Source organism: Pochonia chlamydosporia, chromosome 1, assembly GCF_001653235.2.
Source record: "Pochonia chlamydosporia 170 chromosome 1, whole genome shotgun sequence".
NCBI classification, from domain to species: domain Eukaryota; kingdom Fungi; phylum Ascomycota; class Sordariomycetes; order Hypocreales; family Clavicipitaceae; genus Pochonia; species Pochonia chlamydosporia.
Window position 1 is genome coordinate 4,026,265 of NC_035790.1, and position 27,666 is coordinate 4,053,930.

A 27,666-nucleotide genomic window follows, 5' to 3' on the forward strand; every position below is an offset into this window, starting at 1 on the left:
GCATACCACGAATTGATTTGATTGCGGGCAAGATTACACTCGTTAGGACCATTCTTTTTTGACTGTCATCATCTTTCAACATGGTGCGCAGTTTGTGCTAAACACCACCATGATAACAACCACACCCCGCCTGCGCATTCGTCGCCCGTCCCCAACAACCGCCGAATTCACCGTCACGACCCTCCCGCCTCACACGCTTTCGCTGCACATCCTCCGCCTTCTGCTCCTCATAACGCGGCTCTTCCTCACGCTCACGACGGCACTGCTCCTCTACGGCCGCTGGACTACATGTCCATTCGCCTCTGCGCAACCATCCACGCCCCTCTCGCGACCTCCGTCCCTACTCTCCCTCCAAGCAACATGGTACATGCTCGACAGGTACGGCCGCTCGTCGACCGGCCAATTCTTCAGGGGCATAGCGTCCTCCATACCGCTGGGCCTGCTGCTCCCCGGCGCGATCGCGGCATTCTACATCCTCAGCCTGCGGGTGCACTCGCATGAAAGCCTCCTCGTGCTACGGGGCCTGGGTGTCCAGACGACAGAGTCGCCGTCTACGTATCTCGCTAGCTCGGCGACGCGGTTTATACCCACGGAGAAGATTCAGGATATTTTTGTGAACGAGGCGTTTAGGGGGTTTGAGGTGCGGTATTATCTTGTGGTGGTGGTGGAGGGGGAGGAGGATGTCGTGGTTGTGTTTCCGGGGTTGTTGCCGAAGCGGAGGATTGTAGAGACGGTTTGGAGGGGGGTCAGGGAGTGTTTGTATGAGGCGCCGAAGAGGGATGGCGATTAGATACCCCTTCCTTTTTTTTTTTTTAAGTTGCCATGGTTTCATTGAGATGCATTTGATAGTGGGAATTGTGTATGTTGCTATCCTACTCTTCATCTTCTTTGCGGAATCCCTTTTGTGCTCGCATATTCTCCGCGTCTGCGTACCCTTTTCTCTTGGCATACCGATCATTTTGCTCTTCTGGCGATTGCAGCAAGTCCTTCTTCATGACGGGGACGTACTTCCCGCCTAGACGGCCGCTGTTCCCACCTTCGAATACGCGTGCGCTGGCGTTGGCTTTGTGTCCTAAGCTAGCGTGCTTGCCTTGGCCGGATATAAGCTGTAGTAACTGAGCGGAGAGCAACTCGTCCATCTTATGCCCCCTCCATGTCTGCCACAGACTGTCCATGACGCCAAATTGCCCAAACTTATTGGGGGCATACTCCTCGCCCACGTATATCCAGTCCATTCTGTCTTCTCTCCTGGTCGGGGCATCTGCAGCGGTGAAGTCGTTCTGCGACAGGTCTGGGAATATGCAGTCCCATAGGACGAGGGGCACCTCATCGGCCATGACGTAGCTTGGTCGGCTGGGGTTCTTGACCGTGTCGAGGAGTTCGGACACTACGGCTGGTGATTCGAGACCCTGGCCTACGAGGAATAGAATGGCTACCATGTGACGAATCTGGTGCCATAGAAAGGCGGATCCTCGAACGTGGAAATAGTAGACCTTGGGGAATGGGCCTGAGTTTTCGTGCGTCGCGGATGAGAACCCCTGTTGTTGGAGGTAGGGCAGTACACCGCTCGCGTCCTTAACTTCCACAATATCTGATTCAAAGATCCGTCTGCGGAAATTGGTGATTTGCTTCGCCGGGTCGATTTTGCAAAAGTTGCGAAAGTCGTGCTCCCCCTCGTACCGCTTGGCCGCGTCGCGCATGGCATCAACGTCCAGCCATCCCGTTTTGAGGGCCGCGCTCCCACGAGATACATCCTGGCTCGTAGGTTCCGGCGCAAAGGCAGGCTGTGTGAAGAAATAGCGGTACTGGCGCTCGCGACAGGAGAAGCGGGCTGAGAAATCGGGCGGTGGTGACGGACACCATGCCAGGATACGAATATCATCTGGTAGGAGTCTGTTCAGGATGCGCGGGTAGCAGAGCTCGTCTTTGATGTCGTCAAACGGTCTGTCGTCCTCCTCCTCTACCCCTACCTGTTCCTCCTCTTGGGATGTTGCTTCGGCCATGACTACATCTGCAGAATCATTCGTTTTTGCCCGCTTCTTCGGAAGTGGCCTGTTGCTGCGTACTCTGAGCCCGATGACTTGTCCAAAGGCACTTACGCCGCGATCCGTCCTGCCACATTTTGAGTATTCGCAGCAGTCGAACTGAACGATCCTCTCGTCTTCGGGGAATATAAGGCACGCCCTTGTGAGAGCGTTCCACAGTTCCTCTTCGATGGATGGTTGGTTCCCCATGGCTTGAAACTCGAATCCGCCGTAATTCTTGCCCAGGTACGCTAGTTTCAAGGCAATAAACCTGCTTGAATACTTGGATGGGTCCATCTTTCGCTTCCCCTTTGGTGCTTTTGTCTTTTTAACAGCCCCTGATGGCTCATTGACCTCCACAGCCGTGGCATTCTGGGATTCATTTTCGGGAATGGAAGAGGCAGCTTTGGGAGCCTCAGGCCTTGTTTTTAGTTCTTGTTCCAGTTCCTTTAATCGTTGGATGAGGCCAGTTTTGGTCCAGCTGTTGTAGTTGGTTTCACCAGACATTGTGTGATGAGGATCAGCTCTTGATGATAGCTTGGGCTGCTTAGGTTTTTGAAGTGACGAGTTTCGACGGCAAGGGTGGCGGTATATGGACCGGCAGGCTCTGGAGACGGCTCTTACAGAAACACTGCGGCCTAGGGAACCGTACACCGGCTGCATGTAAAAAGCGTGCAGATTTTATAATTCCATTCTCACCTGAGGGTTTCTGGCTTCTGTATGACTGGATGGCAGCAAAGCGGGTATCGAAATTTTGGTAACGCTGTGGCTGATGTCTGTGGCGTGGACATGTAAAACTGGGAGAGATGTTGAAATCCGAGCCACACTTTTGTCCCCACTGGCACTTATCATGGCAATGACCGGCCGCAAACTCATCTTGGCTTCCTCGGCCGTATTTCTGCCATGATCTTTCGCAACTGATAAGGTTGATTCTCTCTACCTAGACCCAGATGGAACCTGAAATTGTCAAATTGCTACTTGTGGGGGATGAGAAATGCGGCAAGACAACATTTTTATCGTATGTATTGTCGATACCTGAAATGCTCCGTAGTTCTGTGCCAACCTGAAGCCACGAGTATCCTCCCGAGTCCCAAGTACTGACTGAGCCGATTTAGGAGATTGAGCGCCGGAGAACACACGAATCCGATACCAGTCCTTCGCGATATTGACCAGCCGTTTATATTCAACATAAATCTCGGAAGCAAAAAGTTTTGTCTAGAATTTTCTGATACTTCGAGTCCCGACAACTGGCGGCTTCTCGACCCGGATGTCATAATTATATGTTATGACATCAGCCAGCGACTAAGTCTAATAAACATGAAGCGATACGTCGGTTCTCCCATTTCATTTAGCCCCAAAGGCTCTCTTCTAGACTAAACATTATGAGCTGACGCTGACCTTGACAGTGGGCCGATGAAGTCAAAAAGACGTTCAAGAGGGCCGACACATTACCCATCATAGTACTGGGTCTCAAGAGAGATCTAAGATCAGAAAATGACCCTAATGGCATCATTTATCCGCAAGAGGCATACCAAATGGCGCAAAGTTTGAGGGCTGATAGATATGTCGAGTGTTCGGCAGTGACGGGCGAGCTTCTACAGCCTGCTTTTGAAGATATATGCAAGACTGCGACCAAGACTACCACTGCAGCTGGCGGTCAGAGCGAGGGTGGTTGTATAGTAATCTGAAGAACCAATGATCCAAATCGCGCGGTCATGTTCAGATGTCTGGGTTGGACAGACCCTGGCCCAAGGGCACAGTCTCCTTTCGCTTTCTGCCCGTTGTCCGTTGAATTGAGGACAGTCTAGGTGGGCAGTTCATGAAGCTGCGGCGTCATTCATGTTCACATCGCCATCCTCGCCGTCGTCGCCGTTACCGTCAGCCTCAGCCACTTCAAACTGACCAAGAATCTCGGCGACAATATTGACCATTTCTTCTTGTTGCTCATCCGAGTACCGCTCAGGCATGTCCTCAATGATAGTGTTGAGGGCAGCAATGGATGCAGGCCGGAGGTTAAGAATCATGACGACTTCACCCTTCGACAGCTCATACGGGCTCAGTTTCTCAATGATTTGCGCAATGCCATCTGGGGTGTAGGTGAGTGGCTTTTGACTCAAAGGACTTGGTGCAGTCCGTAAATATTGCAGCATCTATACCATTAAAGGAAAGGATTAGTTTCAGATTCATAAGTCTTTAATTAGTGAGAGACGGTCGTTAGATACCGTAATGCGTAACGTACTTCTCTCACGACAGTCTCCAAGTTTGGGGGTCCGCGATGCTTCTTCTGCTTATAGCGGTCTCGCTGATCTGCGAGGTGTTGATAGACCTCGTAATTCGATAAAACGGCCGACTGGGCCTCAAGGATCTTCATGTCGACTGGTGAACAGGACGGAGCCCTGACGTATATTTGAGATTGGGGTGTGAGGCTGCAATGCAGATGCGGGATAAGCCGAGGAGGTGTGGCGGCTTGGGGCAGGTGGGCGACAAACAAGAATCCTATATCAAAAGAAACAAAAGCAGAAAAAAAGTGAGTCTGTCGGTCTGAACATTAACTGGAGACCGGGGTGGTTGGTTTGGCGCGATGGGCTCGATGGCCAGTCAAGACGATGTTGATTTTTCAGTTACGTTTTCAAGATGCTGGCTCTCCAATCAAGCTGTGGGCAATTTTTTTTTCCCCAATGGATTCATTGGGTTCATGCAGATGTGAACAAGAGAGACGTGGCAGGGACCAATCAGCTGCAAGCTTTCAAACGCATCGAAAGAGCAGGTTGGGGACGAGACAACCAACCAAAGCAGCACCAGAATGCAGGTTTCAACGGTGCAAGCCGAAAATAAAAAGAAAGTATGGCTGTTGTAGAGGGGCAGCACGGCATTCACAAGCAAAAATTGCGATTGGATCATGATGTTCTTGGCTGAAGCTTGCGAAGACAAGTTGGTCTCGAGTGGCAGACACGAACCAGACAGGTTACATGCGGAGAGTGTGCAGAGCCGCCGCCACGCTTCAGCTGGGGTACCACAGAAGTCTCAACTGCTGTCTCTTGGTGCTCGGTCTGACTGGTTAACTGCCATTGATCGGGATCAATTGATGCCGCACTACCCCGTACAGACAGCCCTGCAAGCGAGCAACCAAACTCGCTAGCGGCATGCACCTTCCATTGCTCAATCAAATGTCGCGTCAAGTTGCATCTCACCTGCCCTCAAACCCGCCGCAACCGCAAGAACTTTGGGATGTTGTGTTATCCGGCGATGATGGGGGCTCCGTTTGAAGCCGCCCCTGTCTTGTCTCGTCTGCACTCATTCTTGCTTCGTGTTTTCGCACAGATGCCGCTCAGCGATCGATTGCCAAGACGATCTGAAGTGTGATGAAATACGTGCAGCCAAGCTTCAATGGCGCACTGAGAGTGGGATGGACCCGGACCCCGCCAAAATGGCGTAATGGCCGCACTGGCTACTGTCGAGGACTCGGAAGTCTGCACCCGACAAATGGCCGCCACATGCACCTTCCTTCACTCCGGATATTCCTCTAGGTCAAGTGGCATCGACGGTCTGATACAGTATGTCCCTCTGTGTACAACACAGTATTTGTGCCGTGGTTCAAAAAAAAAAAACCCTCATTATACGCTGCACGCTTTCCTTTTTGCTGGCCGAGGGGATTCGAGATTGTGCAGTTGGTGAGCCACTCTTGTGTGGCATCGCAGCCATGCTTCCGTCTTTACGGTGCTCGATGCGGTGACAGCATGCAGTATCACCTGCCAAAAATTTACACACATCGAATTCTAAGTTGCGAATCACACCAGACCATGCATGACCCTTGGCTTCGCTTGAGTCAGCGCCGAGGGAGTTAATAGTTAAGCCATGCAACTGGCAAATGGCAAATGGCGGCTCCCACTTGACTGACCTCTGAAAACCTAGAACCTAGTGTCCCCGGCCCCGTCCGTCAGAAGAAGTCAAGTCCAGTCCCCATCCATCTATTGCTAGTTTCTGACCAACATCCCTTCTCTCTTCTTTATCCAATCTTCCGATGATCTGTTTTAACACATCGATCCCTCTCATCACCATGCTGCTTTAATAAAGCCCTCAATTTTATCCTGCTCGGAGTCGGCTCCTTCTGCCCTGCCTGCCTCATCGCCGCACCTGCATGTCGCTCCTGCCTCCCCTGCCTTGCTCCCTGTCGCCGGAATCGGCCCAGAAAAACTCAAAGCCCTCGGCAGAGCCTCTGACGTCTGGTTACTGCAAGTGCTCCTGCCCTGTCAGCGCTGCTCCTGCCCACTACGCACCTCTCCCCACTCTGGCTCCAACCGGCTTTGTGGCGGGGAAGTAGGAAAAAAAAAATTCCCAGACACGAATAATCGAGGTCGAACCTCGACTTCGAACCCGCGCTTGTTGCGGTTTCGCCCACGAGACCATCGACTTCCTCTAATTTCCACTCAACGACTTGTCGTTGTGCCCTTTGGTCCTGACTTTTTTGTCTGGTCCATTAATCTCTCCATTCTCATACTCATCCGGCTGACGCTCGACGGCATTCATTCGCCAATTCGAACACGCCGGCCATGGTCCGCAACATCGTCTTGCTCGGCGGCAATTCGCATCCCCAACTAACGGAAAATGTCTCCAACATCCTCGGCATTCCTTCTTGCGATCGCATCCTAAGCAAATTTTCTGGCGGTGAAAGCCGTTGTGAAATCAAAGACTCGGTCCGTGGCAAGGATGTCTACATCGTCCAGTCTGGCTCCGGCCATGTCAATGACAACCTCATCGACCTCTGCATCATGATCTCTGCATGCAAAACTGGATCTGCAAAACGAGTTACCGCAGTCGTCCCTCTCTTTCCTTACTCGAGACAGCCCGATTGGCCCTACAATAAAGCCGGCGCGCCATTGTCAAGATCTTCCGAGGCCCCCAGAAAAGACTACACCTTCGAGAGCGTGCCGGCCACACCTCGCCCTGGTGGTCCTCGCAGCCATGGTTTGAGCAACGGCGCCTTCAGCCTTAGCGACAAGCTTCAAAAAACGACCATTTCAGAGACCAATGGCACAGACTACTTTCCTAAGAGGTCAGATACTCTGTCCAGTGTGGGCTCCAATGGGCGCGGGCACACGGCGGAGAATTCCATCTCATCTCAACGAAGCTTCACCACACACGACTATGAGAACCCCAACAGCGTCGCTGCTACCTTCCAGGCCAAGCCCGGCTACAAGCAATGGGTGGCGCAGGCCGGCACTCTAGTTGCCGACCTTCTCACTTGCGCCGGCGCTGACCACATCATCACCATGGACTTGCACGACCCTCAATATCAGGGTTTTTTCGACATTCCTGTCGACAACCTCTACGGCAAGCCTCTCATCCAAAGTTACATCCAGAAGCACATCCCCGGTTATGGAGAAGCCGTGATTGTCTCTCCGGACGCTGGTGGTGCGAAGCGAGCCACAGCCATCGCCGACAGCCTCAAGATGGACTTTGCTCTCATTCACAAGGTAATATGATCCCTTCTACAACACCCCGATTGTTCACTACTCACCCCGCACTACCAGGAACGACGTCCCATCAAGTTTACGGAGCAGCGAAATGCCAGCATGATGCTTGTTGGTGATATTGCCAATCGCGTTTGCATCTTGGTTGACGATCTGGGCGACACCGCCAACACCATCACACGCGCTGCCAAATTACTGAAGAAGGAGGGAGCTACCAAGGTCTATGCTCTACTCACTCACGGTGTCTTCAGCGGTGACGCCATTCCTCGCTTGAATGCGTCTGCTATTGACAAGATTATTGTGACCAACTCGGTCCCTCAGGAGGAGCATCGTCGGCTGTGTCCCAAGTTGGAAGTGTTGGATGTATCCCCCATCTTTGCTGAAGCTATTCGCCGCGTCCATCACGGTGAATCCATTAGCAGACTCTTCCAGTACGACTAATTCTTACGCTGCCGGAAACACTGCATACTTGTCAATGCACTGGCCCTGATGCCGATTTCGAGGATAATCCTTCCGTATTCACTAGCACACCCACGGGCCTCGGACCTTTTGATCTCGATTTCTCATTTATGGCTCCATAATCTCACGTTCGACCAAAGCTATGCTTCAAATCTGGGTAAAATTACGCAGTAGCTGCTCGGGAACGAGGTTGTAGGACCCTTGGAGTTTCATGGTGGTTCTAATTCATATTTTATTTTTTATTTTTATTTTTTGCCCTATCCCGGATTCTTTTTGAGCAGCCACAAGAGGGCCCCTACTAGCATGTCCGCAGCCTAGACAAGGAAACGTGGTTAGGCTGGCGGTAGAAAATCTACATCACGAGTGGAGTTAAGTTGAGTTGAGTTGAATCGAGTAGGATGAGGCGGCAGGCTTGTTTTGAACCAAAAAAAGCTAGCAGCTTAAATCTTTGTTTGCTCGTGTTTTGCTCCATTTCATTTGTCGCAGTCATATCAAAACCACGATATAGCACAGAAAAACACCTGTGCCTTGGAATTGTTCTTTGTTTTCTCAGACCAGACTATCATTCCGTTTAGGAAAACTGTCTCTGTCTTGTATTCTCTCTTCCCTTTTCCTTTTTTCCGTCAGTCTATCTAGTTGTGAATGGATTGATAAACCGTAGACCTTGGAACACTTAGATGAGGCCTCCGCGTCGGCTATTTTGTGTATTGAAGTACCAAAGAAAGACGTGTATTAGACTTGGTCGCGTGGTGTGCGAGTGCCGTGCGACCGTTGATGTATTATGAGAAATATAATTATAATGTACTAGCTTTGCTGTATGTGATGCGTTGTGATGCTTTGAGTTTTATACGTGTTGCTTAGGGTGCGTATACCTACCTAGGTACTAGGTATAAAAGCAGGTACCTACTTGATTTATCTGGAACAAGTGTCGATCTTTGAACATATGTCATATTTTCTTCATTCTGTGCTCTGACATGTCTTGAATCTGCATACGGTTCCTATGCCGCTGCCTACCAGTATAGCTTTAGGGTCATCTACCTGAAATAAAAGACAATTCCGCTCCTCACGGTTCTTCAGCCAATCTCAAAGGTAAAAATTCTCGCTTTTTATGATGAACTCTCTTTCGTGGGGTTTACCAAATCAAAACAAACGCCAGCTTTCATGATGATCTCTCTTACCAATTCACATGTGTAATTCGTGTACTTCATAATTCATCCCACACCTATGTATGGGCTTCCAACACCCATGCTTGGCGTCAACTCGCCCCATCCTATATGGATGGTCTTCAAATCCTCGGGTATTTTCCATCCGTGGCTATTCGCTGCTCGAGCATAGGCATCTATAGCCTCCCCAATGCCATACTCTGTCATGTTGCCGCAATTCCTGTCTAATTTCGCTGGACGTTCGGTGTCACAGAGACCCAGGCGAATTTGGAGCAAAACACTCTCTATACTCAGGGCAGGTGACCACCCGGAGTTGGTCAGCATCTCAGAGCAAATCGCTCCTCCGGCAGTGACGTACCCGCCACCTCCCTCTAGAAAGGGCAGGAAACGAGGGCGGATAATCCGCGCAAATGGTGGACTCATTGGGAAATTGCTACCGAAGCGAAGCTCCAGTACAATGCTGTCAATTCCTCTCGATTTCATGTCTGCGGCAAGAGGCAGGGTCGAGTCGAACGAGTGAAATTGGACAATCCACTGAAAGAGGTTGTCAATAACTGATGTATCAACATACCAGCCCAATGACGCGGCCTCATTCCGTTCTTGAATGCTGTGAATTTGTTTCAATTCTCTGTTAAGGGTCCGAAGGGCCATTGGAGACGACACTGCCCAGCTGGGAGGTGGGAGCCTGGGTAGGGTTGTATAGTCCAAGGTGCCTGGTTGGAATTTTGACTTGTCTGAGGTAACGGCAAGCACATTTGTGGTATTGGAGTCGTCGATTCCGGTATCAGCGCTCAGTTTTGGACTTTTGTAGGGTGGAGCTGACGATTCTGGGTCTTGCCAGCTCGTCTTTCGCGATATGCTTCGTTCGCGCTTCTCACCCTTGGCTGGCGTGTCTGTCCTTACAGCTTCCAGCAGAATGTTTAGATCATCGCCACTGGCCCTTCTTTCCCATTCGTTGGCCTCATCTTCTATGGCAGTTGTAATGGAATCCATCTCGGCATTGCTCATGGTCAATGTCGCACCCAACGCTTCTTGCCTTCTGGCCATGGAAATAGCACTCATTGGAATCTGCATCGGTGGTGACCCCGTCTTCGATCGAATCGGATGCTTGGGGTCCTGCTCGAGGTATCCGGGGCATCGTGGGCCAGACGGCGCGAAAAGAGGACTTTTGAGTGCATCGGGGGTCGGGTTCACTAGCACCAGGAGGTACCGACACTGTATCCAGTCCGTTTTATCTACAACAAAGCAAGTACTGCTGCATACAAAATCCTCTGGTTTGTTGACAATCTCGCAGATACTCATGGCAGAGGCTATTCGCATCTCTGAGCTTCTCCACACTGGTGAATATGGCTGTCGGTCAGTGAAGTACATGGTTAGCCAATATATTGCACACGAACATCAGAACAGTAGGAGAGGGCGTCTCGGGAAGTTTGACAAAGAAGGCTAGACTTACTGTTTTAGGACCTGAATTGGAAGCTCCAGTATACCCCATACTCACACTCTGATCACTGCTGAAATACACCCCATTTCCGCAAGCCCTCCCGTGCCGCGTGTCCTGGAAATCGAGTCCTGTGCGGATGATGCTATGCCAGTTGCCAAGGGGGCTTCCATGCCAAACGAAGAGACTCGGTGGTTTTTCTGGGGAAGTAGCTTTGCTCTTCAACTCTCGTAGGATTTTGAGAAACGTAAATTCTTTCTCGGGTGATCCTTGCGCAAACCGGAACTGCACCCAACCGTCATCGAGGGGACGAATCATGTTCGAAGTCAATGCAGTGTCAGGAGATGTCGGTTTAATTTCGCAGCAGCCGTCAGGCTGAGGGTTGCCGGACGTAACGGGACTGTCCTGCACAATGTAAGAGGTGTTTGAAGCGACAATCCAGCGTATCAACGACAGCGCAGAGCGATTCATTCGTTTCCAAGAGGAGAGCAAACGTCCCGGTTCTGCCAGTAAGAAGTCTCTCATTTCCAGCACAGTTGGCATGCCATCAAGCAATGTCGTCAACGCGAGGGCTCGCTGGTCGCCGTCAAGATCGTCAGGATCATGCTCGTAGGGAAATATAAACCCCGGCCGTCGGGTTTCGTCAGAATTGTTTACGCTCCTTTTCAATGCCTGTGCCGCGATCTCGCTTTCCGCCATGTCTATTTCAGCGACTACTTCTCCCTTCTCTGTCGGCTCCTTGACCACGTTTATGCTTTCGAACGAGAAGCGACAGCCGTCCTCTAGAACTGCTGAAACACGGCAGATGCGTTTTTCGACGTCTATACACTTATTAGCGGATTTCAAGCATCAATCATTGGCTCCATTGGAAGCTAAAGACTCTTGGTTCCCCAGGTCTAAGATAGCCTGCGTGGAATAAGGGAAGTTGTCTGACTTACATCCCATGTTTTTTATGAACATTACAAACCAGTCACCATCTCTGATTCTCTTGCGTACATCAACATGTTCCGGCTCATTTCTAGCTTGTCGGATCCAGAATTCTTCAGATTGAAGATTTGTCTCGATCTCAAGATGAGGCACCATGTGCTGCACAACGGGCACTTTCAGGGCTAACCCACGAGGAAATGCTCGGGTGCTTTGCTGGCTCTCACCAGCATAAAAGAAGCTGATGAGAAGATCAACGACATATGGGTTGCTGATGACCTCGTGTTCAATGTTTGGGCCTAATCCCAAAGATAGATATTGGAACAAGCAAAGGTCCTTGGAACAGACATAGGGTTTGAGAGTCTCAAATTCATTGTCGAGTTTCAGGTGACACACCATACAATATTCCGTACATTTGCAAAAGTGCCGAAGTGCAAATTGCATTGCAACGAGCGGGAAACTTACATTGGCTTCATCGCCCAGTGCAAAATCGTGTTGAAGGCTCGACGGAACGTGTGTGGAGATGGGAACTTCGTGCCTGGCTGACTTGTTTGTGTGTTCCACTGCTATCTGTGACGCAACTCGTCCGGTAAAATCGTTAAATATGCCCTGTGCGTCATCCCATGTGAATCCATGTTCCCTTCGTAGCTTTAGCAGAGTAGTGAATGAATTTTTGAGGAGAATATCGATTGAGTTGGACATATAAACTTGGGCGAAGCGGCTGGGTGTGGATTGCGAGGTACTAGAGCCCTCCTTGGCTTGTGGACTATAACCAAATGCCAATCTCATAGACTCCATCGATGGCTTGGCCAGTTCGCATTTTCCAAACCGAAGGTGTAGGCAAGTCTCCAACGCTGGTGCCGAAAGCAATGTGTCCAAGTTCGGATACACCGTCAAGATCCGAACCAGCAATACGATGTAATCTGTTGGCTTAACATCCCACGCGCTCATCGCCTCCGAAGGAATGGCCAGGCTGGAAACTCTGATGGATATCGATATTGCCTCTAACAGACAGTTAGGGCTATTTGGGAATAGTCCAACCGTGAATCCAACTTTTTGGGCCAATCTCAAGTCTTTGTAGAGTCGGCGAAGTTCTTCAGCACTGTGAAAATAACCCAGTGGTTCTGTGAAGGCGTCGTCGCCTGAACTCTCTTCGGCACTTTCAAGGATTTGAAAATTATCGACTTCACTAGAGGCGGAATATTCGTCATCGTAGACATCGTCCAGCAAGCCCTCACTGTCAGAGCTGTCAGAATGCATGTCGGTAAAGCTGGCTGTTAACCTAGCCGACAGGGTTTCAATGACGTCTTGGAGCGTCGATCCTTTGGTACTGGAAGCGATGCGTTCGAGAAGGGAGACGATGTTAGGCTTGCAAGTTTCTGACGAGGTAAATATCATGAAGCTTGAACCTTGTGGGTATGAAGTCAAATCTGGAGAATAGTGAGCGTCAAGAAGTTGGTTTGGCATTTGGACCAGGAAATGCTATGGTGGAATGATGGAGCCAGGGACGCACCTGTGGAAAGAACCTGTATCTCCAATGCTTCATCCAGCAAGTCGTTGGAGTATAGGAGTGACACTTCGCCATCGGAATCACCTCTTCGGATTCTCGAAATGTTGGTGTGCTGCGATTCTCTGGCTTTGGCCAGATCTGCCAAAAAGGCTCTTACACCAGAGCTCATTTCGCCCAAGATCAAGACGACCAATATAAGCAGGCAGAGATCTATGCAGCAACATAAAGGTAAATGCAGGATAAAGAGACGGAAGCGGTACCAAGGCTGGCTGAACGGATGGTCTTGATCAAATACAAATCGAGGTCCTGTGGCCGTTATTTTTCATTGCAGGCTGAACAAAGCTCGGAACAGAACAAAGTAAATTCTGGCAAGGAATACTCGGTGGCCGACTAGTGTCGTACACTCCAGATGGATGTCAGTGAATGTGTCTGGTTTTTGCGACCCAAGCTGTGACTACTCCGTACCTGAGAGGACGGTGAATGTCCTATATAAAGTGGACAGGTTGGACATGTGCTGATCAAATTGATGTGTCGGCATTTAGCCGAGCGCTAGTAGCGATGAAAGATGATGACCAAAAAGACTGGTCAGAAGGGATGGTTCGTGGCAGAAAAGTAAATGGCGAAAGTACGAAGGTTTAAAAAAAAAAAAAAAAAAAAAAGAGGTAACCTTTAGCAGGTACGCATCGGTTGGTAGACGGACTCTGCTCCCTGAGAACCAGACGAGACTTGGCCTCGCCTAAGGAACTCGGGTTTTGTGAAATGTCTGGTCTGGTCTAGTCTGAGTGCTCTGGCACTTGACTGCTTGGCCAACAATGTTGAAGTCGTCAAGTCTGACTGGGTTGATTGAGGTTGATGGAGATGGAGATGGAGCACTTGAGCTGTCAGGCAGCAGCGGAGTCTCTGTGCTGTCAACGTTAGAAATAATTTGTGCTTGGATTTGTGCTTTCGCCTCGACTGCTGACGATATCGGGCTACCTATATGTGTTGGCTCTTTGCACTCTTCGTACCAACTACAATTCTTCGTTTGGATCTTGGTATTTACGGGTCAACGTTTGATCGATGGCTCTTGCGTACGCAGAAGATGCAGCAAATGTCGGCGGCCAGAGGTCTTAAGGGCCGTTCAATGTTGTCTCAAGTCGGTGACTCGCTGATGATGCCTCTGGGCTTGATCTATTGTCAAGCTCTCTGGTAGATGGCCAATGACTCCATTCGGACCATATCACATCGACTGAGGAACAGACGAATGGACTCGCAAACAAGTTGTTCTTGACTGAGCCACCTTGACGGTTTGAATGTAACCAACACCTCAGCCTCCCTACTCCAGCTCCGCCATTCACCAACTAACGCCGGGCCGAGTGTTTCTTGCGATGGTACTGAAAAATGGGCGATAATTGAGGCGCAGATATATTGAACTCAACAGGTTCGTGGTCACAATGCAATTTGGAGGTTTTAGTGAGTCTGTGCGAAGGGATCACAGAAGATATCAAACCTTCTTGTGCCACCCCAAGATTCAAGACACGGGAGCAAAGACGGAAAGACGCGGCCAGGCAGCCATTCTTGTAGATTTGAGCCGCACGACTACTTAGTATGCCTGGTCAGTCAGTTCTTGTCAGAGTCTTCAGCAAGTTTAAAGGCTGCAATGTGGCAAATGCCTGGCTGGGCGTTGGTCTGGTGCTCTGGCCTGGCCTGACGCCACCTCCAGATGTCCGCCTCCCACTAGCGGCCCTTGCCAGAGCGCCAAGGCCCGCTTAGACATGGGGGGCTTAGGCTGCCTGGCCGCACAGGCACTGTTCAAACCAGTCCAGCACAGATCAGATTCAATGTTGACCAACCAGACGCTGAACACCAGACCTGACACATGCTAGCATTGGGAGCACTCATTCAACTTCGGCCCTCAAACTCCCACCCTCTTTCCCCCCTGCTCTCATTATCGTCTTCATCTTCACCTCTCTGTGCTATCGCCCACGCCTTTCACATTCCATGATCCATGATCGTGGAGGGCGGCTTTGCGAAAGCTCCAGCCATCTTTCATTCTGCTGTACATTATTTCCATGAATTGTTGTCACTCGCTTAACACATGTTTGAAGCTGACGTAGCCCTGTTCACGCCCTTCCTGATCGCGATACTAGCCTCCGAGCCACGACGTCACTGGTTCCCACCTTCACTCGACCATATTTTGCTTCTCTAATATAACTGAAGCCGTGATAGCTGCAATGCCGAGACAATACGTCGTGTTTGGGCGACCCGTCCCGCGATTCACGGCCCGGCGTCTAACCCTGCTGCTACTGGGCTTGTCGATATTTGCCATCACGTTGATATCGACCTTGACCTCTGGCGTCCCATCATCACCAAGCCTCTCTGCCTACGACACCAAAATATCTGTCCCTCATGTCCCGCAAATACCGCACATCGGCGATTCGCTATCGAAGAGCATGCTCAACCCTTTTCGGCAAAAGTCACACCCACCTCCGCACAACGACAAAGACGAATACGCTGGCTCTTCGTGGCTGGCTGATTGGAAGTGGCTCAAGGTTCCCTTCTCCAGTATCATAACGGTCGACGAGGGTAGAGCTCTGCTGCCACCATTGAAACCCCGCCAGCCAGTGTACTGTTACTACGATGCAACGATTAAAAAGACGGCCGAAGAAAAGGACGCTGAAAGCTCGTTGCTTCTTACGTGGAGGAGAGCTTGGTGGGCACAAGGGTTCCGACCCATCATCATTAGCGCGTCTGAGGCCATGAACAACCCTCTCTATGATATCATCCAGAGACTCAACATTGACCCAGACTTCAAGGTAGACCTTATGCGATGGCTTGCTTGGGACACCATGGACGGTGGCATATTAACCCACTACACGCTGCTGCCTGCAGTTCCTAAGGAGGATTCGCTCCTCACTTACCTTCGCCGTGGCGAGTATCCTCATCTAACCCGTTGGAAGGATTTGGACGATGCTCTCTTTACTGGTCATAAAGACCAAATCAAGTCGGCGTTACAGGCGGTGACAAACGCGGATCCTGCAAAGATCAAGGAGGTTAAAACCATCATATCTGCCGTGCCGGACGAAGTTTTCAAGATCGACAAGGCCACCATGCCGTTAGCAGTGTACACTCCTGCTATCCTGGAGAAGAAGTATACCAAAGTTGCCGACGCCATCAAAAAGAATCGCGCGTCCGGACTCGCTAGTCTCAACAAACTAATTACCACGCACTTGCATGTGGCTTGGCAGAACCGATTTGCCGACGGTATCGAAGTCATCAAACCTTTCCCCGACCACACGAGCACCTTGGTCAGCAATGCTCTGCAACTGGCGAGGGATTTGGCCTCGTGCTCAGATAGCCCGATGCCATCTACTTGTCCACCAAACCTGCCAAGATGCACACCATGCGTTGCTATGTCGCCCATGCCGGTCACAACGCCTAAGAATTTTCACAACACAAGCAAAGTTTTCAGCATCGGCACCGTTCCTCACCCTTGGACCCTGACGTTGGTCAAAGATCTGCGCGAATCGTTCAATGTTTCTTGGATCCGTCGAGAATCTCCACGAGACTCTTGGATTCAAGCTGTCACGGACTCCCTGCTGGGAGGAGCTGGTGCCACGACTACTCTGCGATTGGTGCGCCTGAAGGAAGCCGTGGCGGGTGATTATGCTACCGCTCACTCTCTGTGGGTTGCAGCAGAAAAGGACATGCCTTCTGATATGAGCTGGTACTTTGGGTTTGCCATTCCCAAAAAGGGACTGGACAGTGGCCAGGGACAGCCACCTGTCCCTGCGGATCGACTTCCAGGAAAAAGCAACAAACAGCCTAACAAGAATGATGGCCCAGTAGTTTCGCTCCAGGACAAGGCCGCAGAGCAACCGCTGATTGATCAAGCAAAAAGAGTCATCAGCTTGACCAAATCTACAGACGAAACGAAGCTCCGTGCATCACTAGAGGCTTGGAACATGGCTGATACGGAAATTTGGAAATTTGTCCGGGCCTTTCAATCTCGTCGACACCAAGAACGTGAGCAGTGGGAGAAGACGGAGGCAAAATACAGCGGTGGTTCTGGAACTGAAAAAGGTCGTAGCGCATGGTTCCGTTGGCAGGATCGAAAGGCCGACAGTCCTCTGGCACCAGATGAAAAGAAAGAAAAGGGTGGAAAGTCAAAGGATGAAAAGTCTAAAGACAAGTAAGGACGACGAACCATGTATGATATGTATGATTTGGCGTTTTGGGATATTGGATGACTTGCGTAGGGTTTCTTCAACGTAGAAGTGGATCTTCTACCAAATATTTGCGGGTGATGCGTTTAATTTACCAAGTTCCTTTATACCTTTACACTAACTTCAGCGTGAGATGATGTATAAGAAACGTCCTTGAACCAAGGAAACATCAAGCCCATACAACGATGCCAACATACATTCATGTCATACCATTTTCAGAACAAAATCAACTTTTAAAATCTATCCGACAATGTTGAATTGCCTCTCCAAGAATATAAGACCACCACCCTTACTCACTGTCCTCAAACCCCCTACACACGAACAGTATCCCCGCCCATCTCACCACTCAACTCCCTCGACGTAGGACCACGCCTATTCAACGCCTCTGCCAACCCAATATCCTGCTGGGCCACGAAACCATTCTTCTTGGAACCATTCACACCCACCGCCCTCACCTGCGATCCCACCGCGTACGTCCGCAGCGCCAGCCTCGCCGCCTCAACAACCTTCTCCGCCTGCAGGAGCGCGTCCTTCAACGCCAGAGCCGTGGGGTCGGACTCAGACGGCCCGTCGCGGTTCTTCTCGTCAAGCAGGTCCCTGATATGGCCGTTTAGCCATACGCCCTGAAGTTGCTGGGGCGTCATGTCCCTTGCGCCGGAGATGGTGCCCCTGCAGGAAGGCTGGCCACAGAGACAGGTGAACGGTTGGGCCATGTTCCACTCCGTAGAAGGGTAGAAGAACTGTCGCGTGTTAGCTATGTAAGATTGAGGGGGTTGATAACGTACGGTGAGTTCGTCACCTGGTTGAAGACCCTTTGGCCCAACCAGGACGTTCATGTTGCCGGTGTCGAAGATCTAGGCTTGTTAGAGGAGCTAGCGTATACTTGATGTAGACTTACGAGCGACGGTTCACAAGAGTGGTTGATGTAGAGCAGGTCACTGTTTAGATTGAGGTGGCTGTTCCGACCGGTCTGGACGGTCGCATAGGTGGGCGAGTTGGCGGTCGTGCATGGCGGGAAGGCGAGTTTGGAAAAGACAGCAAAGGGCGGCAACGTCACCTTGGAGTAGCTCTTGGTGGTGAACTCTGCGTTGTTGATGATGACTTCTTGGATTGCTGGGTGGGAGGGCTGTTGCCAATGGGGGGTGAGGGGGGCCATTGCGTATGGTTTTACTCTGGTTCAATAACTCGGTGAGGTTGACGGCTTTGAAGCTGGTGATGTTGGTTGTGGTGGAGGTTCTTATACGGAGGGGACGGAAAGTCTAATTCTTCAATTTGGGAGGTTGCCAAGGTCGAGATTGAAACGGGTAAGGCTAGGGCTACCGCGGCTTTATTTTAAATTCCTCATGCTTCTTTGGTCTTGGGGTTTGGAAATGGGCTTGAGACTACGTCAACCGCCTGGTCCCGATTGCCGAGGACCAAAGACGCCAATCCTGGCTTGACCCCTGTAGAGGGAGGTGTGGTATGGCATGTCTTTGGCATGTCTGCTGGTTGCAAGGGGAAGTGCTGAGGATTTGGACATGTTTCTACTGGGTGTTGCTTGTGATTGTTATTGTTATGGCCTGGTTGGGATTGGAGATGTTGCCGTTTAATGTTGTATCTGCAGGCTGAGTTGAGATTGTGCGCGGGGTTAAAGGCAAGAGGGTGGCAGCTGCAACACATGTCAATGGCAAAAACTCGATATTGTATCATGTGGGGAGACTGGGATCTGACCCTTGTTTTGTATGAATCTGTGGTGCAGAAACATGAGATATATACATATTCCATTTTGATTTAATAAGAAGCATCCAATTGGCATCTTGTCAACCTTCAATGGCTGTGGCGGTATAAATTAAGGCAACATTGAATCGAAAATGGCCCTTTTGATGGAACCTGAGAATCGGTGTGGAGGGTGCCATCCGTTTATCCGGGGCCACAGGGCTGGACACCATTTGTGTAATGGTGTGATGGCGAGGGGACGAGGGGGCGGGCTTTACCTCAATCTGCTTCTCGTCGGCCGTCGTGTTTACCTAGTTTATTTCAAGTCCAACAGCTGGCATTGCTGGTGACAGAGTCAATTCTATCCCAAGTGCTGCTTGGCGTTCCTCGCGGCATGGCGTGATGCTCCTGTACGGTGCTCCTCAGGATGCCTCGGTATAAAGACTTCGACTTCTCGAACCCTGCCAAAATCAGCACAAGCACAACTTGGAGCCAACAAAGCTCTACCAGGAGTAAAACTGCCGGTCGGGAACTAGTTCTTTTGCAAATGCCCTTTCCTGCTTCCAATGTTCCACCGCCCACGCCCGTCAACACATGTCAAACGGGAAGACCCGCTCATCATGAGCTCAAGCTAGCTTCGCCATGCTCCGCTCTCCGACCTCAGGAGCCGTATCCCGTGCGTTTGGACTTGGAGTAATATCATATGCCTGCACGGCACCCGTCACCAGCAGACTCTTCGTTCCTTTGTGAGTCTCTTGCGCACTTCTGTGCTTTCGTATCACTCCAGCTAAAGCTGGAAACTCAGCGCAGTTCCTACACTTGCAAGTCTGTTTCAAGCAGTACCTGTTTCCAAAACTGCTACACATCCCCGTGGCCGTGCCGTCATTCGGCAATTGAAAGTGCTCTGCAAGATCCTGCACGTCGTGTCAAAGTCATGTGGCTCGTGCAGACCCGGAATCTTTTGCGCAGAGCATGCCTACCCCTGCTTATAATGTTTCTGGGCTGCTAGTCGGACATCATGTTGAAATTGTCTCAGCCCGTGAATCAGTACATGCATTGTGTCCGTCCGAGCCCGAAAAGACTCTATTCGGCCAAGTAAGCTCACAAAGCTCAGCACTTTTAGCCCTGTTCCTCGCTATATAACGGAAAGGCTAACATTGGCCGTTTCTTTCCAGTGGCGCCGGACTTTGAAGGCATGCATACGCGTATCGCCAGTCCAGCGTGGCCATCTGAACCATGTTCCGCAACACGCCAAGGAAAGAGCTGCCTGAAACGCGCCCGGGTACCAATTTAACCAGGAATATGAACGGCAGCTGTGCATTATCTGCAAATGAGTAGATTGAGCTAGATACTTACCTCCGTCCCGGTCTTCGTTTCCACAAAGAATCAGCAGAAAACACCTGCATGGGTCCTTAGGTTGTTTCGGAGCTTGTCACCCGCCCCAGAAGCTCCTAGCCCTCAGTTGCCTTCTCTTAGGCAATTATGTACCTTCTTTAGTGTTTGATGTCGATTTGGTCAGAGCGTGAGTCTGGAAAACAAAGCTTAGACCTTTGGTTTCGGATGGCATGATTGCCGAATCCATTGTTTGGGTAGTAGACCACAGTCGGATCAATAAATTCGACTGATTTCCCATTCAGCATGACCAACACGTCTTCGTATTCAGGTTGATTTATACTGCTTGCTCACGCTTTGGGAGCAGCCATCGTTCCGCCTTTCACAACTGTTTTGTTTTCGAATGTAAGGTGTGTCGAATCATCTCTTGTGTGGCGTGGTACTGTCGAAATCAGCTTCAAAGCGAATAACCCTAACAAGCTCGAAAGGCATATGTCAGCAGTTTACAATATGAGTCAGTCTTCACTTCAGCCATCGACTCATTCAGAGAAATCGCCAAATCCCCCGCCACGGCCCAAGCCAATTCCGCCTATCCCGAGGCCAGATGAGGTCGACAACCTAAGGCAACGTAAAGTTCTGAGATCGCCAGACCAGTAATCATGTACTAAAAGTTTGGCAAGGTTAATCGACGGCATTGGCGACGCATTGCGAACATGGAAGAGATTCTGATGGCACGACATGCTGGATGGGGAGCATTTGTTTGGGGGAAGTGGTAGAGAACCAGTCGAGTGTAAGGCTGCATCAAGGAAGGCACCAGACCAGACTCGACTGTTTACGAAACGCCGAGCCTGTACAGGCAATTCAAGCACCACGCCGACATACTAATAAACTATTTGATTCTCGCTTGAATGCACAACAGAGTCTAACGCAGAGCTCTATTTCCTTCCTGTCACTTGTCATTGTAGTGATATCACTCCCGAAACAGAACACCTGCACGGTACATCTAGGCCCCGTTGTAACTCTTTAGTATGCCCTCTCATTAAAAAGGAGTAAGTTTTCTTGGAAATCGGCTAACATCCCTTATCAGTTCTCTCTGCAACAACTCTTCGTTTTTCTGACCCAATGGGCGAACGACTTGACGAACATCCTAGGACCTGTCTCAATTGTCAGCTCGCATTGTCATTCTATAATTCCAGAGTTTCTATTGTTCTGACAAGTCAGGTGTCCTTGATTTGGCAGCCGTTTGATCTGGCATCTCCCTTTCAGTAACAGCTGCCAGAAGATCAGATCATGTAAATGCTGCTCGGTCCAGATGCTATTTCACGCGACGCTGTAATCGAGTCTCACCACCACCATCTATGACTGTCCTGCTTCTATTAGATGATTAGGTTCCATGTCCTCCTCTTCATCTCATTCCCCTTCTGCATCATGGCCGCTGATAAACGCAAGCTTCCTGTCTCTGTGTACGTATCGTGACCTCTAATACATCCTGCCTTGAGCGGCTGCTCCTTCCTCCTCGAGATGCCCATGCCTCTTGCCCTACTTTCCTCCTTTCGGGAAGGACTTTCTTTCCCACATTCAAACGAGAAGGACCTCGCACACGCAAATTAAATCCAGACTCTCCCACCGCGCCTACCTCAAAATCCTTCCAATCTCGATAGCCCGCTCCAAAACGGCTGTGGCTGCTCTTACTCTTCTTGATGCGTCGTAAGCAGACTACCGTCAAAACATCCGTTCGCGGATCAGAGGCTAACGGTAATGCAGATTCGTCTTCTTCTTTTCAAGCTCTTCCACCTCATCCGAACGAGACATCGTGGCATTCATCGTATCTACCAACCCTCCGTTTCGTCCACCCTGCGTTTCTGCGATACTATTTGACCATCCGATCGACTGGGGAGAGTGGCATACACGGCATCGCATGTGCACGGCTCCCTTCTCTTCTCCCTAAACTGTTTGGTGAGTTCTTCTTTCTTTGCATTTTGGCTTGCACATGTGTCTCCTTTCCCCATCACTTCGCTCTCTGCAGACTTCCAAAATTTCCTTCATTCCATCCTCCCCATTAACCATCTCGTTCCTTGTATTCGAGATCGTTTGTCCATAGTGACCTTGGGTTCATGCCAGCCGTTATATTTGTCTTTTCTTTGCTCTCAGATGTCCGGTAGGTCTGAAAGTTGCCTATTATCCCCAAACTCTCTGCCAGCGATCTACTTTCAGCGGCAGCATCCCGGACCGCTCAACCTTGACACAATCCGTCCCGATCATTTTGGGCATCAACACTCTGCGGATTTACATTCGTCTTTGTTGCCCCTGTACTTGCTCTTTATTTCCAGTTTGGCCTGTATGAAGATAAATCAATATGGTCATGACAAAATCGAAGAGGGCGAAGCGAATCCTCCGGTGCCTCTACGCCGCTCAACAACATGATAACATGTTGAGTCCATCAGCAACGCCTCTTATTCGGTATAATTTGCTATACAACTATCATCGTTGTATTCAGGTCACCGTGGATCTAGGCAAGCCATTATGCCAGCATCCTTCGCTTCTTGCTTTCAATGAATTGTCTTGGTTTCTACGATCACAGTTGGAGGCACAGCGAATTACTGACAACGAGAAGCTCTGGTCACAGGTTGCACCCATTCTGACTTTCATTCAAATCAATCTCTGGATACTTGGCAAACCACACAAATTTCCTACCTTGTTCATTTGGCAATCGAAAGAACTGCATCGTTCTTTCTACTTCTTTGCTTTTGTCGGCGTCAAAATGGTTTCCAAGACGTACACAGCTCGGGAGTTACTGCGACTGAGACAAGTTTCTGCAAGCAAAACCTTGTACGACAAGCTACATCAAAGATTGCATAACGACCCTGCTTTTGGTGAGTTCGGACTCTAGTATGGCGCTTTGCTGGTTCGATCAGCCACATTTATGTGCCTTGTCTTCATCTTACTTACACTCACGTTTCACCACGCTAGGGGAAATATTTCGCATGTCGCCTGAACGAGCTCTTCCCCTCATTCAAGAGGAGGTACCAGACAACAACGACATAGCAAATCAAGTTGCTACTGAAGAGTCATCGGTCCGCCAGCTAGATGGCACCGATGCAGAATGGAAGTATCGGGGTCGAACGGAATCCGAACATGGGGAACACAACCCAATCGGTGCTCCGGCTGGACTTGCCGCACAGAAAGATGAAGGTTTCCAGAGATTCTATAAGGCTGTAGTTTCTCCAACTCATGTTCGGGTCACGGCTGGTGGCCGCATTGTTCCCAATACTCGAGGTTCGTCATCGCCAACTGCCAAGTTGACAAGAGATAAAATCGGAGTCGAATGCCCTTACAGCCCACGTTCAGCAGGTCATGACCAAGCTGATGTACCTGCATATCCCATTCCTGCCGGGCTTTCTCATCAAGCTTATACAGCTTTCCCTCCCCTCTTTCCAGGCTTCTTCCCAGGTATGCCGGCTGCAATAGCACATGGCCCCCCGCCGCCGTATCCCATCAGCCCATGGCAGATGGGCTTCGGAATGACCAATTCGTTTGGCATGGTCCAAGGTCCGTCTTCTCCAACACCGGCGGTCAAGGCAGCTCCAAAATCTCCCGGCTTGTCTGGAGCAAGCGATAGGCAGGCGCACTCAACCAATTCAGAAGGATCCAACCCTGTCCGTATCTCGCCACCCGAGAATTTTGATCCAAGCAGGCCATACTATGTTCACGGCCAATGGGTCGCGCCCGGCGGCGGTGCGTTTTATCATTATGGGATGACACCCCTTCAAGGGTTTCCTGTGGGAGGTCCTGCAATTGTGCAACCAAGATACGCAGTGGGTGCTACAGTGCAATCCATGCAATCCAAACCAGACCGGCCGATGCAAATGCACACTCCAGTGACATCTTCGTCGACTGGTGCTAGCATCTCTGGACAGTCCAATGTGCCGATTTCATCTATTCGACCGAGTGAAATTACCAAAAAGCAGATAGAGAGTCTCAGATCTACTCTGAGATACTATGAAGACCAACTGCAGTACAACAAACATCAGATTGACGAAAAGAGTATGGAGAGTCAGGCTGACATGGTTCGGGATCAAATCCAGCAGTTCGAGAAGACATTGAAGGCACAGCTGGAAGTCGAGAAGTCTCAGTACGTCAAGTCCGAAGTCCATGGAGGTTCAAGAGGCTCCGTCAATTATAACAATGGAACGGACTCAACATCTTTGATGGCAACTGATGTTAAATCGGAGCGCAGTTCTCGCCAATCTTCAGTATCCCAAAAGGCCACAGTTCATGTTCAATCGACAAACTTACGCCGGCCTAATGATCAGTATACCTGCCGGCGCTCTTCGACATTGAGATCTGTGAAGTCTGCTTCTGCTCCTGTCTCGGCAAAGATCACACCGGACTCATCTGAATCAAGTGAGGCTTCCAAGAAACCTTCGACCCTTCCCGTCAGTGCTGCTTTGGCGCCCCCGTTTCATCCTCGCGCAGATTCCACTGCATCAGTACCTGTGCCGCTCGCTGCACGGGGATCTTCTGGGTCCTCAGGTGAGGAAGCAAACTACGACCAGATTCTGAAGGAATCTCTATCGGTAGAGTCTACCGGCTCGGAGAGCTGTACTGACAAGCCTTATTTGATTGGAAGACTTCCCGAAGGTGCAGGCAACCTGGATAGAGGCAATTCTTCTGGCTATATATATAGTCGTGAACTAACGGAGGACGAACTGCGGGCTCGCCACATGTATTGGGGCAGAGCACCTCGTCATCTCCAGAAGGGATTGCCAAAGTTTGATGGCAAAGACTTCTATCCCCCTTCTCCCGTCAAGCCCCATCGCCCAACATCTGCTTCAGGCCCTCTGGCTCAGTGTCCTCCCATTCCTCGAGAAGTCGCTGATACCACACTGAGAACACCAAAGGTGACTGTTGATCCGTTCCGATCCTTGGGAAGGGCTACTCAGCGGCTTTCTCGAAGCGCCCTCGGCGCTGCAACACAATCTGAAAACCTGACCAGCTCCGACGAGCTACCAGACAACCAATCTGGAAACCAACAAGAGTCATCCTTTGGTAGTGGGTCAGTTGGGTGCAGTTACGACGATTTTCGAAAAGCATTAGTTGAAAACTCTGAGGCGTCCGGAGAGGGATGTAAAGATAAGTCTTCAGATGATGATGACAACTCTAACATCTTGTTCCGAGGTCGAAAATACATGGCAACAAATGGGTGAGTAATCCTTGAATGTATCTCATATAAGCATCCTGTTCCGTTGTTAACCTGCACCTAAGCAAAACTCGGAACGAGATTTGGCAAAGTATGTGGAAACGAAATAAATCAAGTGCTACGGCCGTTCCAGGTACGGTGTCATCCATGACAGTACGCGGTGTATTGCCCAACTACGCTGGACATGCCACTGCGTCACTTACACCAACAATTGCCAATGCATCAACTTCAACGTCGCCAAAGGCAGCGTCTTCCAAAGCGTCTTTAGCTGGCGACAACACGCCACCCAATATCTAACGTCCCAAGGCGGAGAACCGAGAAACACCCGATTGTCCCTGGGGCCAAAGAAACGAGTTCAAGAGTGACGCTTCTCTAGTCAATCACGGTCAAATGCTGCCCTGAGAATCGTGGGGGCTTCAACCTACTGTCGAGTCCCAAATCAACAAGAACAGTAGCACAAGCATTCATTATTGCTTTCATGCTTAAAACTATATGAGTAGCTCGCCAGCGCAATCGTTGGCTGCTGTATGACTAAACTTTTTAACTTCGCTACGTTTGGCAAGTTATCTGAACTTTTGGTGTCAGATGATGATATAGACGAATATTTCTTAACAGCCCACACACAGCTAATTGCAACGGTTTTGGGCAGATGCTGCACCAGCATCATGCGCCAAGGGAATAGAGATATTCAGGGGAGATGTGGCGAGATATGCGGAAAGGAGTAGTGGTTATTACTTGTCATCGAGAAAGGGTAGTATATACATTGGCTTTTGCCAGACACGGATACAATGTGCTCGGCTGCCATCCATTCGGTTGCGTAGCATGACAACACATCAGATGCAGTTCACATATGAGCTTCTGTGTAGAATAGAACTAGCTATTTGCCCAATGAGGGGAAGAAATGATAGAAAATAGACCACGGTTGTATTTCTATGTTTGCTTCTAATAAGAAAACATATCGATTCTAATCTTGAGCACCAGAAAGTTGAGGCTGCTTCCGCAAGATCCTTCGAACAATAAAAAAGGCTCACATCAAGCACGATTCGTTCATTTTGACATGTACCTTACCATCAAATTTCCAACTTCACGGAGCAGATCCCTCGGTGAAAATCTTCGGGCAAGAGTAAGAGACTGGTGATAGTACAAATTGCTCCTACTTGGGTTTTTCTTCGCCAGTCGTATACCTCGAAAACCATCGGCTTAGTGGTTGACGCGGAGATATCCTAGCGGAAAGTTCTACAATTCTCGCCTTTCCTTGGAAGGGGAAGCTTACGAAATTTACGAGTATGGCATATGCCCATTGAAGATGGTTCATCACAAACTACCAAGTACTCTCCATCACGGAGAACTCGGACAAACTTCCAACTTTGAAGCGGAAGCGAGCAAGTCAGTCACTTCACAGGAAGATTCGGCAGCGGGCAGTATGACTTCGGGAAACGCCTCCCATGGAGCATTTCACAAAATTGGTGAAATGGCCATTGAGAACCAAGAAAATTCTCAATTCATCTACCCTGTCGTAGACCCGACCTGCCTAAAAGTTTTTCGTTTTAGGCAGGCATCTCAATGAAAATAAAACGCCGGAGTATCATGCCCATTCCTTTGCCTTGAAATCCCAAAATTTGTGTCAATGTTTCATAGTGTTCGTTTCTCCTCTTTTTTTGGTTGAAATGTTTAGCCGTTCAGCAAGGTGTACATTTAAGCAGAGACCTTGTTGTTGGCGCTCAGCTCACGGCCGACCTTGGAGCGAGCCAGGATGTCCTCACGGTCCTTGTCGAGCTTGAGCTTGGTGATGACCACGTTGGAGGGGTGGATGCCCAGGGGGACGGACTGGCCGGAGGCCTTGTCGCGGGTGACGCGCTCGACGTGGATGACGTATTTGAGACGGTAGACGGAGGTGACCTTGCCCTCGCGGCCCTTGTTGGAGCCACGGACGATGGTGACCTCGTCGTCCTTGCGGACGGGGATGCTGCGGACCTGGGATTTGTTAGTTTCGTGTGAGGAGAGACGTATTGAGGGAGAGCGTACGTTGTACTTCTCGCGCAGCTCCTTGCTGAGAGGGGCGCTCATGATGACACGGCGCTGGCTGGAGGGCGCCTTATAGTGAGCGGCGCGGCTCTTGCGTCGCGAGGACGAAACGGCTGGGTTTGGTTAGAAATTGAGTTTTGGGAAGTTGTGTAGTTTTTGTTGGATGTGATTTGTAACTTACTGCTGCTGACCTTGACCATTGTGACGGTTGTTGACGGGG

The 27,666-nt window shown here is 50.1% G+C and overlaps 8 protein-coding genes across 8 annotated transcripts; 3 read left to right on the plus strand and 5 right to left on the minus strand.

Annotated features, from left to right (window-relative positions):
• Window positions 1–872: 872 nt before the first annotated feature.
• On the minus strand, window positions 873–2,531 carry VFPPC_01029 (pseudouridylate synthase 3; the record flags this gene model as incomplete). The annotated part of the gene is made up of 1 exon (XM_018280930.1): window positions 873–2,531. One exon carries the CDS (start codon window positions 2,529–2,531, stop codon window positions 873–875), a length of 1,659 nt encoding a protein of 552 aa, XP_018149359.1.
• A 1,310-nt stretch (window positions 2,532–3,841) lies between these two features.
• VFPPC_01031 (RNA polymerase III, subunit C17) lies at window positions 3,842–4,395 on the minus strand (the record flags this gene model as incomplete). Its single annotated transcript, XM_018280931.1, has 2 exons — window positions 3,842–4,174; window positions 4,264–4,395. 2 exons carry the CDS (start codon window positions 4,393–4,395, stop codon window positions 3,842–3,844), a joined length of 465 nt encoding a protein of 154 aa, XP_018149361.1.
• Window positions 4,396–6,574: 2,179 nt separating this feature from the next.
• VFPPC_01032 (ribose-phosphate pyrophosphokinase 5) lies at window positions 6,575–7,936 on the plus strand (the record flags this gene model as incomplete). The annotated part of the gene is made up of 2 exons (XM_018280932.2): window positions 6,575–7,498; window positions 7,556–7,936. The coding sequence occupies 2 exons, from the start codon at window positions 6,575–6,577 to the stop codon at window positions 7,934–7,936; spliced, it is 1,305 nt and encodes a 434-aa protein (XP_018149362.2).
• A 1,229-nt stretch (window positions 7,937–9,165) lies between these two features.
• VFPPC_01033 (polymerase) lies at window positions 9,166–13,158 on the minus strand (the record flags this gene model as incomplete). Its single annotated transcript, XM_022428200.1, has 4 exons — window positions 9,166–10,467; window positions 10,571–11,376; window positions 11,494–12,909; window positions 12,993–13,158. 4 exons carry the CDS (start codon window positions 13,156–13,158, stop codon window positions 9,166–9,168), a joined length of 3,690 nt encoding a protein of 1,229 aa, XP_022284711.1.
• Window positions 13,159–15,202: 2,044 nt separating this feature from the next.
• On the plus strand, window positions 15,203–17,164 carry VFPPC_15281 (hypothetical protein; the record flags this gene model as incomplete). Its single annotated transcript, XM_018293034.1, has 1 exon — window positions 15,203–17,164. The coding sequence occupies one exon, from the start codon at window positions 15,203–15,205 to the stop codon at window positions 17,162–17,164; it is 1,962 nt and encodes a 653-aa protein (XP_018149365.1).
• A 341-nt stretch (window positions 17,165–17,505) lies between these two features.
• Window positions 17,506–18,350, minus strand: VFPPC_01035 (post-SET domain-containing protein; the record flags this gene model as incomplete). The annotated part of the gene is made up of 3 exons (XM_018280935.1): window positions 17,506–17,934; window positions 17,980–18,048; window positions 18,093–18,350. The coding sequence occupies 3 exons, from the start codon at window positions 18,348–18,350 to the stop codon at window positions 17,506–17,508; spliced, it is 756 nt and encodes a 251-aa protein (XP_018149366.1).
• Window positions 18,351–22,577: 4,227 nt separating this feature from the next.
• On the plus strand, window positions 22,578–25,718 carry VFPPC_01037 (hypothetical protein; the record flags this gene model as incomplete). The annotated part of the gene is made up of 3 exons (XM_018280937.1): window positions 22,578–23,094; window positions 23,192–25,424; window positions 25,487–25,718. 3 exons carry the CDS (start codon window positions 22,578–22,580, stop codon window positions 25,716–25,718), a joined length of 2,982 nt encoding a protein of 993 aa, XP_018149368.1.
• Window positions 25,719–27,116: 1,398 nt separating this feature from the next.
• On the minus strand, window positions 27,117–27,646 carry VFPPC_18761 (ribosomal protein L26; the record flags this gene model as incomplete). Its single annotated transcript, XM_022430326.1, has 3 exons — window positions 27,117–27,395; window positions 27,447–27,559; window positions 27,628–27,646. The coding sequence occupies 3 exons, from the start codon at window positions 27,644–27,646 to the stop codon at window positions 27,117–27,119; spliced, it is 411 nt and encodes a 136-aa protein (XP_022285930.1).
• Between the last annotated feature and the right edge of the window lie 20 nt (window positions 27,647–27,666).